This window comes from Anabrus simplex, chromosome 6 (genome assembly GCF_040414725.1).
Source record: "Anabrus simplex isolate iqAnaSimp1 chromosome 6, ASM4041472v1, whole genome shotgun sequence".
Lineage (NCBI taxonomy): Eukaryota > Metazoa > Arthropoda > Insecta > Orthoptera > Tettigoniidae > Anabrus > Anabrus simplex.
Window position 1 is genome coordinate 96,839,375 of NC_090270.1, and position 15,977 is coordinate 96,855,351.

At 36.5% G+C, this 15,977-nt stretch overlaps 1 protein-coding gene across 2 annotated transcripts in view; it reads left to right on the top strand.

The window, feature by feature from the left end:
• LOC136876111 (thioredoxin domain-containing protein 11) overlaps nucleotides 1-15,977 on the top strand; it is a 120,208-nt gene that overhangs the window by 28,560 nt on the left and 75,671 nt on the right. For both annotated transcript variants that reach the window (XM_067149781.2, XM_067149782.2), the window contains 3 exons: nucleotides 2,286-2,489; nucleotides 2,691-2,888; nucleotides 12,647-12,734. In XM_067149781.2, coding sequence (XP_067005882.2) covers nucleotides 2,286-2,489; nucleotides 2,691-2,888; nucleotides 12,647-12,734 — 490 coding nt within the window. The remainder of the gene's footprint in view (nucleotides 1-2,285; nucleotides 2,490-2,690; nucleotides 2,889-12,646; nucleotides 12,735-15,977) is intronic.

Here is a 15,977-nt window from a genome sequence, read left to right on the forward strand (position 1 = left end):
AATATAATTTGAAAAAGTACTCCTGTGAGAGAACTGATACAGTTACAAAGATGTGGTAAACTGGAAATTGTTGAAAAGAAACAAAGGAAACCTAAGCACCTATGTCTGAATTAGACAAAGCCATTGAAGCCACAGAGTGGACCATGTCACAAAGCAGGACAAGTGCAGACGAACGATAGCAATATGCTATAATAATAACAGCAATATTGTTATTGGTTTTAAGTCCTACGAACTACTTTTACAATTTCTGAAGATTCTGGGATGCCTGAATTTTGTCCCGTAGGAGTTCTTGTCTACTGACACAAGGTTGATGTATTTGAGCACCTTCAAATTTCACTGAACTGAGCCATTATTGAACTTGTCAAGCTGGGCTCAGATGATCAGCCCTTGTACCATCTGAGCCACTCAGCCCAGTGAAGCATTTCTTCTCAGATTTGCAAGTTAATGTATACAGTAGAAATGAAATATCCGCGATCTGAGAAGAAACAGGAAGAAACTCTTGAAAGAAAGATATTTCTTCCATACATCCCAGTAATGCACCCCAATATCAAGACCACCTTAAACTACAAGGAAACTATCCCAGCATTTATGCTCAGCTAAGGACCCTTGGGATCCTCTCTTCAGCACAGGTATTACCACATTCTCTATCCATCTGGGAAGATTTATATTGGGACCACTAAACTGAATATTAACACCAGGATGGAAGAACATAAGTATCATTGTCATCTCATTCAAACTGAGCCCTGTAATGGTGAAGCACCCCTTTCTTTCCTCAATCATGAAACAAAATTTGAGGAAACTGTGGTTCTGGCTATCACCAGTCAGTACCATACATGTCTCTCCTAAGAAGCTCTGGAGATAATGAAACATGATAACTGTTTGATCAAGAAAGAAGAGGGGCTACAGATTAGCGTAGTTTGTCAAGTCTCTAGACAACGTAAAGATATGTGCACTGGGTCACATTGCACAAATCCTGGAAACACCCGTTTGAGAAAGACGAGTCAATACTGCATTCTTGCTGCTATCTACTCAGCCTGTGTCTTTTTGACAAGGGCTCCTGAATAGTGGTTGAAACGTTGATTTATCTATAACATCAACACAGCCTGTATCCCAGAAGACAAGCAGAGCTTATGTTAATGTGTTGACTTTATGTTCTTGTATGGAAAGGGTTTTGTAGTCTTGAGGGCAAAATAATATAAAGATACTTTGATAGTGGGTAAAATGTTGAGCTGGTTCGATGACAACTAACTCTTGTTGATTGTATCTAGAAAAATGGTATATAATGGCAATTAGTTGCAGTGGTGGTGGTGATAATTGTTTAAGAGGCAGTACAACTTGACTGCCATTTATAATGTCAAGATACAGTAGTTGTAAATTGTATAAAATCTCTTAAATTGGTAGAAGAATGAGAGTGGGAGGGGGCTGTCAGAAGGATAGTGGGTGCTAATATGAAAAGAACTGCTACTACAGTGGGTTCAGAGATGAATGTGTATCTTCAGAATGTTATATCTATTAAGAGCACCGAATGTGGAAAGTCATCTAAAATCTAATTCACTTCTAGTTTTTCACTTCTTTGAATAGAGTAAATTTTCCTGAATCCAAAAATATATAATATGTACAGTATGTGTTCTTGAAACAAAAGTTTATTTAAATATGGCAGCATCACTGCCACTCCCTCTCAGCTGTCGGCTAACATTTCTGAAAGTGACTTTTTGAATTGCAAATAGTGTACTTTTCCGTGAAATATAAGTTTCACACCTCCAAATTTTTTATTGGACAAAATACTTTTTGGATACACTTGTCTTTAATATAGATACGAGTGTTATTAACTTGCAGAAAAAATAATGATGATTCGTAAGGTAATATCTTGTGTAAAAATTGTACCTTAAAGTTGTGGCAGAAAATGTTATATATGATTTTTTGCTATTTTCATTCTTGTTGATCAACTAAAAGAGAGAGGTAGTTGATGTTGTGCATGTATTTTGTCCTTGCTGGTGTTAAAAGGTGTGCAAAGTTTGGCAGTCTTGGAACAAAGAGTTTCGTAGATAAGAACCTACAGAATGTGTCTTCAAACATGCAGGTTTCATGCGCAAATCGATTTTCATGGTTGCCCTTTTTCTTACCATACCTATTTTGTTTACCCATGTTGTATATTGTTTATACAATATTGTTATGTTATGACTTGTGAAATTTATCTGTTAACAGTATTGTAATTACTACATACATAAAAATGAACTAGAAGTAGATGAATTTTCATTGGAAGTTTGAATTATTTTCTCTTTCAGGCTGTTGTTGTTGGTGTTTTTAATTTCACTGGTAATGTTGGTGGTCCTGGATTCCACACATTTTACTCAACTGCTCTAAAATTTCTTGAAAGAGATCCTCATAGAGAAGTCAGCTTTGCAGTTGTGACTAACAAGGCAGCTGCTATTGAACTTGGAGTTTTTAATATGCCTGTCATTAGGCTGTACATGTGGAATGAAACTGTGGTAAAGATATTATTTAAGAAGATATTTGAAGTTATCTCAGTCCTAAATATTTTCAGTTTTTAAACTCTTGACATATATGCTTTACTAATAAAACATTCGCTCAGAGTAGTTAATTAATCAGTGTTGCTCATGCATAAAATGAAGAAATTTATCCTTGCTGCATAATCTTCTATATACTGTAATATATCTTTCTCATTCTAGGAGTTTGTTCATGAAAGTGACCTAACAGTGGAAGGTCTTACCAAGTGGATTTCTCATAACATCCATCAAGTTACGGTCTGGATTACCCCACCTGGTGTGAAGTCTCTTACTCTTTCTCCATATGTGGAGGATGGTTCAGTGATGGTGCTCTTCACTCCTAGAAATCCACTTCATCAATTTAATCACTACTATGATTTGGTAAGCATAGTACTTCAATGTATATTTCCATTATGACTTGGAAAGAAAAAAATGCAAAATAGCGTTAAGGGAATCTTATTGTGGGTTAGATATGTCGATGACTTTTTTGCCATAATAGACTAAAAGTCACTACAATACTAGATCAGTTAAATAAAATAGACCCTCACATTAAGTTCAAATTAGAAATTGAAAATAACCATGCACTAAATTTTCTTCACCTCACAGTACTAAGAAATAATAACTACTTGTCATTCAAAATGTATATGAAATCATCATCATTGGCCCAATATGGCGACGACAATGTGATGGTACAGGTGTATAAGAAATAAAAAAGACACCCTTGCTCTACAATCAGATATGGAGAATCTGTCTATGTGATGCGGTGTAAATAACTTGAATATAAGTGTAAATAAGTTTAAATATATGAGAATGAGCAGGTCCAGAAGTTCTGTTACAAATACTGTAGTTATAATCAAGGGAAACATGTTATTGTGCACTGAACTAGTTTCAAACTACATGGCATAACTATTTGTGGCAATTTAAAGTGGAATATACAGTACAGTTTGAAGAGGCAAGGTGCAAGGCAACAAAAATCCTGGGCTTCCTATATAGGAATTTAAGAGGCTTCAGTCCACGAGCAGTAAGGCCACCTTACCTTTGCATGGTTTGACCCGTACTGACACATGGTCTACCTGCTTGGCATCCCACAAGAGCAGAGAACATGAACAAGCTGCAGAGAGTACAGCTCCACGCCAAAAGGCTAATTAACGTCACTCCCCCTCCTTCCCAATAAGGGTAACTTCCATTGATACAAAAGCCAAATAAACTGGCCTGATCTTTCTCTGGAAATCCCTCTCTTTCTCTATAAAAATTCATCTCTTCCTACATCGATCACTTGTTTATCACTCAGCTCAGAGAGGCAAAAGAGTTACCCTTTGCCCGCCTTTTGCCCGTACCTCTGCCTTTCAGAAGGGTTTCTGTTGGCATTTCGCAAAGGTATGGAACTCGCTGTCAGGGGATGTCAAGAACTTGCCTCTTCCAAAATTTTTGGATTTACATAAAGAAAATGTAATTTAATGTAACTGCTACATGTGTCCTTGAGTGTGTGGGTGAATAAGTGAATAGCAGATTGGTAGAGTGAAAGAAAGTGTGTGAGAAAGGAATGCATGAATGGCAGACTGGTGGAGTGAAAGGAAGTGTGCAAGAAAGGAATGCGTGAATGGCACTCTGGTAGAGTGAAAGGAAGTATACGAGCATAGGAATGATTGAATGAATGGGCGATTAGCTATCAGTAGAATTAATGAGTAATGAGAAATAAATATCTTGCACAGTACTATTTAAGTATTTTGTAAACTATGTAAACATTGTAAATAATATGTCATCTTAAGGTAGGTCTAGGGAACATTTTATATGTACATGGGTGCTCGTCCTTTTTTCTTTAGACCTTCCATATTTCTGAAGAAAATTGTGGTAAATAAGTAATACATGATCCGTCCTCTAATGAGGGTAACCATTCATCTGTAATACAATCAGGTTACAATTTCAGTAGAAGCTAAAAACATCAAAAGAGTGGAAATTTATAATCATTAATGCTGTTGTTGTCTTTTTTTTTTTTTTGCCGTGGGGAAGCAGGGAGGAGGAATGTTAATCATGCTCTCAGGCATAGATGGAAATGATTTTTAGAGTGTCCCTCAGGATCTGTATTACTATTTTTTCTAATCAATACAATAAAACATGATTCGCTTCACCCCAATCTCAGAAAAGCACTACATTTTGTAGTCAGATCAATAGAGCATAACATCCTCTATCGCAGAATTTTTTTTTAAGTCAACATTATTTACAAAATAGCAAATAGCAACAACTATAACAAGAACTAGATAGACAGAATAATTAATAAAATAAAAAATAAACCTCAATCCAAACTCATCGAAGAATAACAAGAAGATTTTTGCTACATTTAGTTTCAAAAATAGTAACATTATCAAGTCACCAGTACCTTCAGAAAACATAATATGACTTTCCATACCAACAACACAAACAGCCAAGTAATTTTTAATCATCACAGTACTATGCATAAAAGTAAGATTTTTAAATTCAGGCATTTACAGTACAAACTTACCTGCTCTCAATGTAAAGCGACATATCGGCCAAACAGGAAGAAGTTTTTAATAACACGTTAACAGGAACTAATAAATGCAGAAAAAATCATATATACTTTTATGCACGGTAAACAAAGGCGTTTTAATGAATATTTTTAAAGCCATTTACATACAAATAGACCAGAAAACTAACCCCAACTATAGTTTAAATGAAATTACTGAAGATATTAATAATCTGCTAGAGAAGATATCTAAGATACCTTTTCAGAAAAAAAATATAGTAGAACTATTAATGACAACACAAACACCCCTTCTACATATCTTCCGCACCGCAGCCTTATCCCTCCTGCCCTTATAGCTGCTTGACACTTAGTCAGTCGCCGGCAGTATGAATGTAATACCATTATACGCTCGCCATTCTAAAGGGATCAGCAGGGAAATGGGTACTTATTTCTTTCATTTACTTATTTCAAGTAACCACAATAGTCTCAATACTCCCTACAATAAAAATTAGAATATCTTTTTCTTTCTTCTAGACTCGTCAATAAATATTTTGAAACAAATTCTTCAAGTTCAGCTGGCGAGCTATACATCCATACAGCAGTCAAACGATTGAGAGGGGTTTCCTTTGCTAGGAAATAACAACAAACCCATCAGAACTTCAACAAGATACTAATATTAAGTGCAAACAAATAACTTCCAAGAAGAGATTTTAATTCAACAAATTTAAATGTCATCCTGTTATCATCTTTTATAAACTGAAATTAGCATAAAACATACTATGCAAGCACTGTGCATTGAAAAGCAGAACAAGTAAGACAATAGTGTTATAATATATGCAGTGTTCCAAACTTTAATTATTTTATTGTCTTTATTTGTTATGTATTATGAACTTTTAGCTCCGGTTCAAGACCATGGGGTGCCCCCCCATGAGATGTTTCAAAGACCAACTGAAACAAACCTTCAAGATGGCAGAAATAAACCCACAAAACTGGGAAACACTTGCTAAGGACCGTTTACTAGGGCGGCAAAGTGTCTGTGCCTCAGTTCAACACTTCAAACAAGAACGCCACAGACATGAAGATATTAAGCGACAGGAACTTAGACTTCGCCAAACCCAGCCAAGATCTCCCCTGTCCATCAGCCGCACGATGTGTGGACATATGTTCTACGCAAGAATTGGCCTGCACAGTTACTGGAAGTTTAAACACAAACTGCTGTGAATTGAAGTGAGCTATTACCCAGGAAATCTGTAAACCGGAAACGAGTAACTGCCGACAACGATTTGGTACATATTTTTGGAATATGTATCTTCAAGCTGAAGATGTCCCCAGCGAGGGATAAACGTACTTTTAATGCAAATTACTTGGAAAATATATTTCTTTTAAATACAATATCTGGTATTATAATAATGTATGGCCTCCGGAGAGGCCTAGAGCAGGTCTTTTGAGTTGACGCCTGTAGGCAACCTGCATGTCTGTGAGGATGGGGCCCTACCTAGGATGATTTCTAATGTTCAAGACAACACAGGCACTCAGCCCCAAGTTATCAGAATTAACTAGTTAAGGTTAAAATCCATCGCCCTGCCAGGAATTGAATCTGGGACCCCTTGGACCAAACGCCAGCATGCTAACCATTTAGCCATGGAGCCAGACTTATCTGATATTGAAAAGGGTGGACTATTCTCAATTATTGAGTTGAGTATTTACGTCAATACGAATGTTAAAAATTAAGTTCATTACATGCAATATACTCATTTTAGTGATTATTTAAGTGCAAGCCAGCCCCATAGAATAGGGGTAGTGTGCCTGCCTCTTACCTGGAGGTCCCAGGTTCAGATCTCAGCCAGGTCAGGGATTTTACCTAGATCTGTTTGTGGTTTGTGGTCCACTCAGCCCATGTGAATACAATTGAGGAGCTAGGTGGCAGTGAGGTAACGGCCCCAGACTAGAAAGCCAAGTATAAGGGCTGAGAGGATTTGTCGTGCCGACCACATGACACCTCATAATCTGCAGACCTTCGGGCTGAGCAGCGGTCCCGTGTTAGGCCATGGCCCTTCGGGGCTGTTGTGCCATGGGGTTCGGTTTGGGTTGGGTTTTATTTAAGTGCAACCTATAATTGTAGATTCAGGATCCTCCTGCTGATTAGCATGTTGTGGCAGTTTGTCTTTAACTGTGAAAAATTCATCCTTTTTAAGCGGGCAGTCCAGAAGCGTTGCAATGGAACATATTTTGTTCTGCTCATAGTCTTTGTACTGCATATTAATTGCATCCATCAATGACTGTCTCACTGTCACAATTCCTGTTTCACTGTGTGATGGCTTTTGAAGATGAGACACGACACTGTTCACAATGGGGCTCGTCTTGGGCACTGTCACTGTAGAAGAACTAAGGCGAGTAATGCTTGATCAAAAATGTATAATGCATTGATCAGTAAATCAGTATGTTCCAATTGTGATACTGTAAGATTTTCTGATGGGGTGGGATTGGCAGATAAGAATACAATGGCTCTCTTCTGTTCTTGAAGTTGTTTTAGCATATGAAGAGTTGAATTCTATTGTGTAGGTTCATCTTGAACCAGGCAGTGTTGTGGTGGAGAAAGATGTTTCCTCTCATCTTTGAGAATTTTTTATTGATTTTGAGGAATATTTGAAACTTCCTACTAATTTTCTATATAATGCAATGAGATTCTCAATGTTCTTTGAACTGAAAAGTCCCTCTTTCAGAACAAGTTTTAGTGTATGAGCTACATTGAGAAAATAGTTTCCCAAAATCATGCAACTTATTACGTTATAACCATTGTCATTACTAATTTTATCTATCAAAACCCCAAGTTTCTAATGTCTTCAAGAAATTTGCAATATGTTAACCTGTGTGACATATCTTCAAGTGGTATCACTTTAATGCATATATGCTGAAGTTTGTAATCCTGGTCTACAAAGTCATAACAGCTATGATATCTCCTTTTTTTAAGCTTATCTTCTACTCTCATTTCTACTTCTTGATACAGTTCTGGGAGGTTGTTATTTGATATGTGCTTACTAGTAGGTGTATTGTATCTCTAGGTTCAAGGTGCTGAATCAGTTGCTTAAATCTTTTATTTTCTGTAGTGCTAAACGGTTATTTTTGCATATCATATAAGCTATTTTCCTTGTAAATACCTTCAGCTGATTATCTCTCAATCTGAATTTGGATTTAACATCCAGAAAGGATGTGAGAGTAGGCTGACTATTATTTGAGCACTGTGATGATGTTGATGGCAATGATAACAAGAATAGTGGCTTCGAAATGGAGAGAACAGGTACGGACTCTTCTACTGCCATTTCTTCACTTGTTATATTTTCACTGTTTCAAATTTTTGTTTGTTGGGATGTTCATGTTCAGTAAAAACAATTTTATGATCTGAGGTGACATGTTTCGTCAGGTTGCTAGTATTGTGAAATTTTCCTTCTCGCGAGAAACTCTTTTCACAAATGTGGCAAATTGTATGATTATCACTGACAGAGTTCCACACTTCACTCATATTATTCAAAAGTGTACCAACTTTTGTCACTTAAAAATATCAACTGACTTGAAAAGAACAGTAATCTAAAATCAGAATCAGGTTTTGTGCTAAAGGTGCTGACATTTTTACAATGAACCCAGTTTCTTGTTATAACTGCTACCTGCTATTTTGAAACTTAAGAGTTGAGACGTGCTCCTTGTGACCACTTAAAAATCTACTACTTCTGACAAGTTGACAATATTAATTAGAAATTTTACTATTCTATGAACATAGTATCAAAAAGGTATAGAGCTCATGTGTAGTAGTATCATTCTATATCATTACCTCTTGGCTATTGAGGTATTAAAAGTATCGAGAACCCATCTCTAATTGAAATAATAACATCATCAATACGGACCAAAAATGATATTTATCACATGTAAAACCCATCTCTAGTTGTAGCTTAGATTACCTGCAGCTATGTTACCTGTCATGAAGATATTTTTCTCATGTACTGTATGAAACAGAGGCTTTAATGATCCTGAATTGTTCAGTTAGTTCTTGTAAATGCAGTTTTCTTTTCATTTGGAAATAAAGAAAATGGTAATTTTGTCTGTGATGTATATTTTATATTTATTTGTAAGTATTGGAAATGAACAAACAAGTGTCGAATCAAATTATATATGGAGAGATAGGTGCATGAAAAGGAGGAACTCATAATAGGATAAAATCAGTGACAGGTCGGAGTGGGAAGAGGGATCAATAGAAAGAAGAGACAAGGACAAACATGAGAACCCAAAAGGACAAGAACAATCACCATATCTTAATACACTGTCATACCCGAATAGATGGGCTCTCTCCTAATTGATCCGAGTTCTTCTGAATCTATTTCTTCTCAGCCCCCAACAAGCTCGTTTCTGCTTCCTGGCTTCATCAGAAGAGCAGATATCAATATTCAGTCTTGATGTGGAAAGTTTAGGATAAGAAGAAACCTGGATAAGCACAGGGGAGAGAGAGAGAGAGAGAGAGAGAGAGAGAGAGAGAGAGAGAGAAGATGTGGAGGTTGACATTTTTCTTTTGTGGTGTCATGTTTGCCCTTTTACAAATTGTCAAGTTGTATTTAATTATCCTCCTGATCAATATTTAATATACATCTACAGTTAAGATGAGTTTTCAATTAGACATGTTTCAACCCAACATAGTGTCATCCTCAGTATAGTGTATTATAGTAATCTAAAAATCATGATGAAATTAAAATATGAGGTAATAGTCGTTATGCAAGTTTTTGTACTGGAGATTTTTTGTTGTAACTTCCTCGTTGCCCCTTGATGCAATTGAAATATATCTGTACACTGTGGACTCTCAATTATTGTGTTAATTCAGAGGCCAACACTATGTGAGTTGCTAGTGAAGTTGAACCGTCTGATTCATAATCTGTAATGTGGATAATGAAACCAAATTAAGAATGAAAAAGAATTGTAATCAACAGGAATATTTAAGGCAAGTTTTTTGATGAGGAAAATAACTTACGCTACATGGCCCGCTTGACCTTCCCGTGTTTGCTGACTGCGGAGTCCAGCACTCAATTGATGTGCTCCCGCAGTAACCTGAGTTATTTTTATCATAAAAAACCTTGTCTTAAATATTCTTGTTGATTACAATTCTTTTTAATTTTGAATTTGGTTTCATTATCCACATAACAGATTATGAATCAGACAGTTCAACTTCACTAGCAACTCACATAATGTTAGCCTCTGAATTAACACAATAATTGAGAGTCAACAATGTACAGATATATTTAAATTGCATCGAGGGGCAACAAGGAAGTTACGACAAAAAGGCCTCCAGTACAAAAACTTGTATAATCATCGCATATTTTTATGTAATCATGATATTTTAAAATCTTTTTTTAACAAGCACGGTATACGATTGTGTGTTTAATGTTTCTAGATTTCTATAATGTATTTTACTAAGGATGACCCCATGTTGGGTTGAAACATTTCTAATTGAAAACTCGTCTTAACGAGATGTTTATTAAGTGCTGATCAGGAATATAATCAAATACAATTTGACAGTTTGTAAAAAGTTCAACCGTCAATACAGTTCAAACATGAGATTTAAAGTCTGTAATGTTTGCCCTCGTCTCCTCTTTCTATTGCTCCCTCTTCCCATGCTGACCTGTCATTGTGTTTGTCCCCTTGTGTGTTCCTTTTTGTCCTTTCTATATACAAGTAGTAGTTACCCGCGGCTTCACTCGCATGGATTTTGTAGTTTGTTAAAAGTAATCATTCCTCATTACTGTATTAAGACATTATCTGAACATAGCTAAGGTATAAAAACTCACTGAAAAATTGAGTTTCATTTACCCCAGAAATTCTTTGCAAACCATGTTTGTGGTATTGCCTTTGGGGGCTAAGACGACCATGCGACATAGATATGTACATATGAGAAACAGTCTTGTCTCAAGTCGAAAAAAATGTTTCTTAATTTTTAAAAGAGATTCCAAATACCTATTTCCACGTCTGTAACATCTTCAGTTTTTCACATGTAAGTATCCTCATAAAAATTAATTCAACTTTTTTCCCTTCTTTTCACCCCACCCCGTTAAGTGCCTTTTCCGAAAATAAAAAAAATATTCCTGTATTTTTAAAGGACTTTACAAATACAAAGTTTCACGTCTGAAACATGTTTCGTTTTTTACTTATATTCTGTAGGTATACCGGTACTCGAACCCCAGACCCCTGCGACCAAAGGCCAGCACACTAACCATTTAGCCATGGAGCCAGAAAGTTCTTGAGATATAAGTATCCCATAAAAAGAATTCAATTCTTTCACTTCCTTTCACCCTCTTTCCTTAAGTGAATTTTCCGGGGAAAAAATACATGTTTCTTTATTTATAAAGGAGCTTCCAAATATCAATGATCAGGACTGTAAGATCTTCAGTTTTTGAGATATATGTATCCTCATATAAAAGAATTCAACTCCTTTTCCACTTCCAACCCCCAACCTATTTGATCCCATCGCCGAAAATGCGTGTTTCTTTATTTTTAAAGGAGATACCAAATAACAATTTTCACGTCTGCAACATCTTCAGTTTTTGAGATATTAATACCCTCATACAAAGAAATCCACTAATTTTTCAAATCTTCCCCCCCCCCCCCCACATTTAGTGGATTTTTCAAAATAAAAAAGTAATACATATTTCTTTATTTTTAAAGGAGACTCAATTACCGATTTTCACCTCTGTAACATCTTCAGTTTTTGAGATATCATTATTCTAATAAAAGGAATTCAACCCCATTTTCAGTCCTTTTTTCCCCTCTCGTCCTTCAAGTGTTTTTTCCAAAAACAAAACAAAATACATCTCTTTATTTTAAAAGAGATTAAAAATACCAATGTTCACGTTTGTAGCATGTCAAGTTTATGAGATGTTCTGTAGATATTCTCATTTTAAAAATTCACCCCCTTTTTCAGTTCCCCTTAAGTGGAATTTCCAAAAATAAATTATCTACGCTTCTTTACTTTTACAGGTTATTCCGAATACCAATTTTCACGTCTGTAACAATTTACATTTTTGAGATATACTGTAGATATAGTTTCTTTTTAATTCACCCCCTTTGTCATTCCTGTTCACCCCCATTAATTGGATTTTCCAAAAACAAAAAGATGCATGTTTCTTTATTTTTAAAGGAGATTCCAAATACCAATTTTCATGTCTGTGACATCTTCAGTTTTTGAAATATAAGTATCCTCACAAAAGGCATTCAACTTTTTTTTTCACCTTTTTTCAGCTCCCTTGAGGGAATTTTCCAAAAACAAAAAAAATACATGTTTCTTAAGGAGATTTTAAATACCAATTTCTACATCTGTAAACTTTTAAGTTTTTGAGATATAGATATGCTCATTTAAACTATTCATCCTCCTTTTCACCCTCTTAGTGACGGAATATTAAAAAATCCTCCCTTAGTGAGCACCTAGACTCTAACATAAATGTATCCCCAAAATTTAATTTCTTTATGTTCAGAAGTTTTGGCTCGGCGATGATGAATCAGTCAGTCAGAACATGTTTATGTATAATTTTTGCTCTTATTATTCTTCATTTAACGTATTTTCATAAAGAACTATAATAATTGAATTGCAATTTTTGCTTTCAATGTTTGTTTTTACCCATTTCAGTTTCGAGAGGTTGGCTTGGAGTATTACAACTGTGATAATGATCATTGGGTGAATGATCTCATGTACTTCCTGGCTAAGAACAGGGCTGGTAAGTTCTGCTTGTAGTTATTTAGAATCAAGAGAATATTTAAAATAGTATTATCTCTCCATTAGAGTTAAAGGATAAAATATGTTTTATAATGGTGAAATTATATTTTAAGATAATACTTACTCCTTGTGGGTGGGGTTAACTTCCAATAAGTAACCAGGGGAACCTGACCCCTACAGAGCGCGTCCCCAAGTGGCGGATAGGGGCCCCCTACAGTATGTAGGGCTGGTTGAAATAACCAATACAACCCGCGGACCAACAGGTAGCCCAATTCCTGGGGGTTTTAAAATACTGGGACACCCTCTCTCCAGGGGTCATAAAAAATGGAGGGCCCTTGCCCTGGGTTAAGGGTGAAGACCTCAACGGCATCTACGGCGGAGAAGATGGACTTCAGTACGGCGGAGATGGCGGAAGAGGCAACCCATCCTTCTGGGGTGTACAGATGGAACCTTCTGCCTTGTAGGACGAGGAAGGCATCCTCAAAGGCTAAGGGAGTAAACCCTGAAAGAAAATCCTCTTATGCGTTAGGCCTAGCAAGTCAGCAGGAGAGTATTGAGTATAGTTGCTTTCAATAAGAAAAAGAGCCTCGGAAAGAATATTATAGACCGGACTGACACGTCCTCTCAGACAATTGTAAAGTATGATGACCGTAAGGCCGATGATATACAATGTTCTGAAAGGAAACCCCAAATAAAAAAGAGACCCAAATACCGAATTGGAACTATGAACATTCTATCATTAACTGGAAAGTTAGAAGAACTCCTAGACATGATGGATAGAAGAAAAATATCAATATTGGGATTAAGTGAGACCAAATGGAAAGGGATTGGAAGTAAGACACTTCGTGGAGGTTATAAATTATACTGGAGTGGACAGGAGAAGGTAGCGAAAAATGGTGTTGGATTCTTAATTAACGAAAGGACTGATGCTACAGCTGAAGTTATCTGCAAAAGTGATAGAATCATTAAAATGTCCATGAAAGTGGAGAACACTAAGTACACCATCATACAAGTGTATGCCCCACAGACAGGCTGCAGTGAGGAAGACAAAGAGAAATTTCGGCAAGACCTGGAAGATACAGTTAATGAGGAAAATGTTATTATTATTGGAGATCTAAATGCGCAAGTTGGGGTAGACAGACTTGGGTACGAGAACACCATTGGTCCACATGGATTTGGACAAAGGAACCCAGAAGGAGAACAACTATTAGATCTGTGCAGAAGAAATTATCTTATAATCAAAAATACATTCTTCAAAAAAAAGAGACAGTCACAGAATAACAAGGTACAGTTGGGATGGCCAGTATAGAACATTGATTGACTACGTAATCACAAATAAAGATGGTGGCAGGTACATCACAGATGTAAAGGTCATCCCTAGTGAAAGCATGGACAGTGACCACAGATTGTTGGTAGTAGACTTCAAACATAAGACAAATAAAACGCAGAAACTTATTACGAAAAAACCAAGGATTAAAACTTGGAAGTTGCAAGAAGTCCAAATAAAGGAAGAATACAAACTAAGGATTCAACAGAGTTTGCCGAAGTGTGAAGTAACCAGCGTTAATGAAGAATGGAAGGCCTTCAAAGACACCTTTGTGGGAGAAGCCAAAAACCTATGTGGAGTTACAAGTTCTATCAAAAGAAAAAAGGAGACACCATGCTGGAATGATAGAGTGAAAACAGCGGTGAAAGAAACCAAATAAAGAAGGCACTGGACAAGGAGAAACAAAAACAGGGACAAGAACGAAATGAACAAGAAATACAAAGACTTCAAGGAGTATACAGGAACAAGAAACTTGCTGTAAAGAACATTGTAAGGGAAGAAAAAGAGAAGAAATGGAATGAGTTTGCAGACAAACTGGAAGAGGACAGTAGAGGAAATATGAAATTGCTATACAGAGTAGTGAAAAACAAGCGAAGGGATCAAGAGACCATAAAAACAATAGAACGTGATGATGGAACTCTGGCACAAGAAGAGGGAGAAATTAAACAAGAACTCAAGATCTATTTCGAAAAGCTGCTGAATGGAGATACAGAAAACATAACGGATAGAGGAGAGCCAAGTCGAGGAACCACAACTGAACCACCAATTACATGGCTTGAGGTTGAAAATGCGCTCAAGAGCATGAAGAAAGGAAAGGCAGTGGGCGTAGATGAACTAAGTGCAGATATGCTGAAAGCAGCGGGAGTTCCAAGAATCCAATGGCTCTATAGACTGCTCAACAAGATATGGAAGGAAAATACTATTCCTGAGGACTGGAAGATGGGCATCATTGTACCTCTGTTCAAGAAAGGAAGCCGACGAAAATGTACTAATTACCGTGGTATCACACTACTGTCTCATGTCCTGAAAATATTGGAAAAAATAATAGAGACCAGAATCAGAGATATTGTTGAACCAATTTTGGAAGAAGAGCAGTATGGTTTTAGACCAGGAAGGTCAACTACAGACCTTATATTCGCAATTAGGATGCTAATGGAAAAATACTGGGAGAAGAACAAGCCTTTATTCCTAATATTTTTGGACATTGAGAAAGCATACGATAGTGTACCAAGGGAAAGAATTTGGCAATGCATGAAAGAACTTCAAGTGCGAGATAGCCTCATAGACAAAGTGAAAATGTTGTATAGTGGGAACAGAAGCTGTATTCAAGTAGGATGTGGTTTGTCGGACTGGTTTGAAACAAAGAGAGGAGTGCAGCAGGGCAGCTCATTGTCACCACTTCTATTTATTATTGTAATGGATGTAGTAATGAAATCTATTAAAAGGAAAGAACATGGAGATATCAAAGCCTTCACATTTGCAGATGATGTTGCGATCTGGAGTGACTCAGAAGATGAATTGGGAGAGAGAATACAAAGCTGGAATGAGGAGTTTAAGAAATATGGTTTAAACATCAGCAAGACCAAGACGGTGGTGATGAAAGTGTATGGGGAAGGAGCAGAACCAATAGTCATGTTAAATGAAGCTCAACTGGACAGCGTTCCAGTTTTCAAATACTTGGGTAGCGTTATATCAAATGACAACCTAGCAAAACATGAGGTGAACAATCGAATCAATAAGGCAACACAATTCTACCACCAGGTAAGACACCTGCTGTGGGATGAGCAAATACCCATGAAAACAAAAATGACATTGTACAAGTCCTATTATACACCAATTCTTACATACAGTCTCAAAACCACAACACTGACCAATAGAGATAATTCCAAACTTCAGGCAGCTGAAATGAAATTCGTA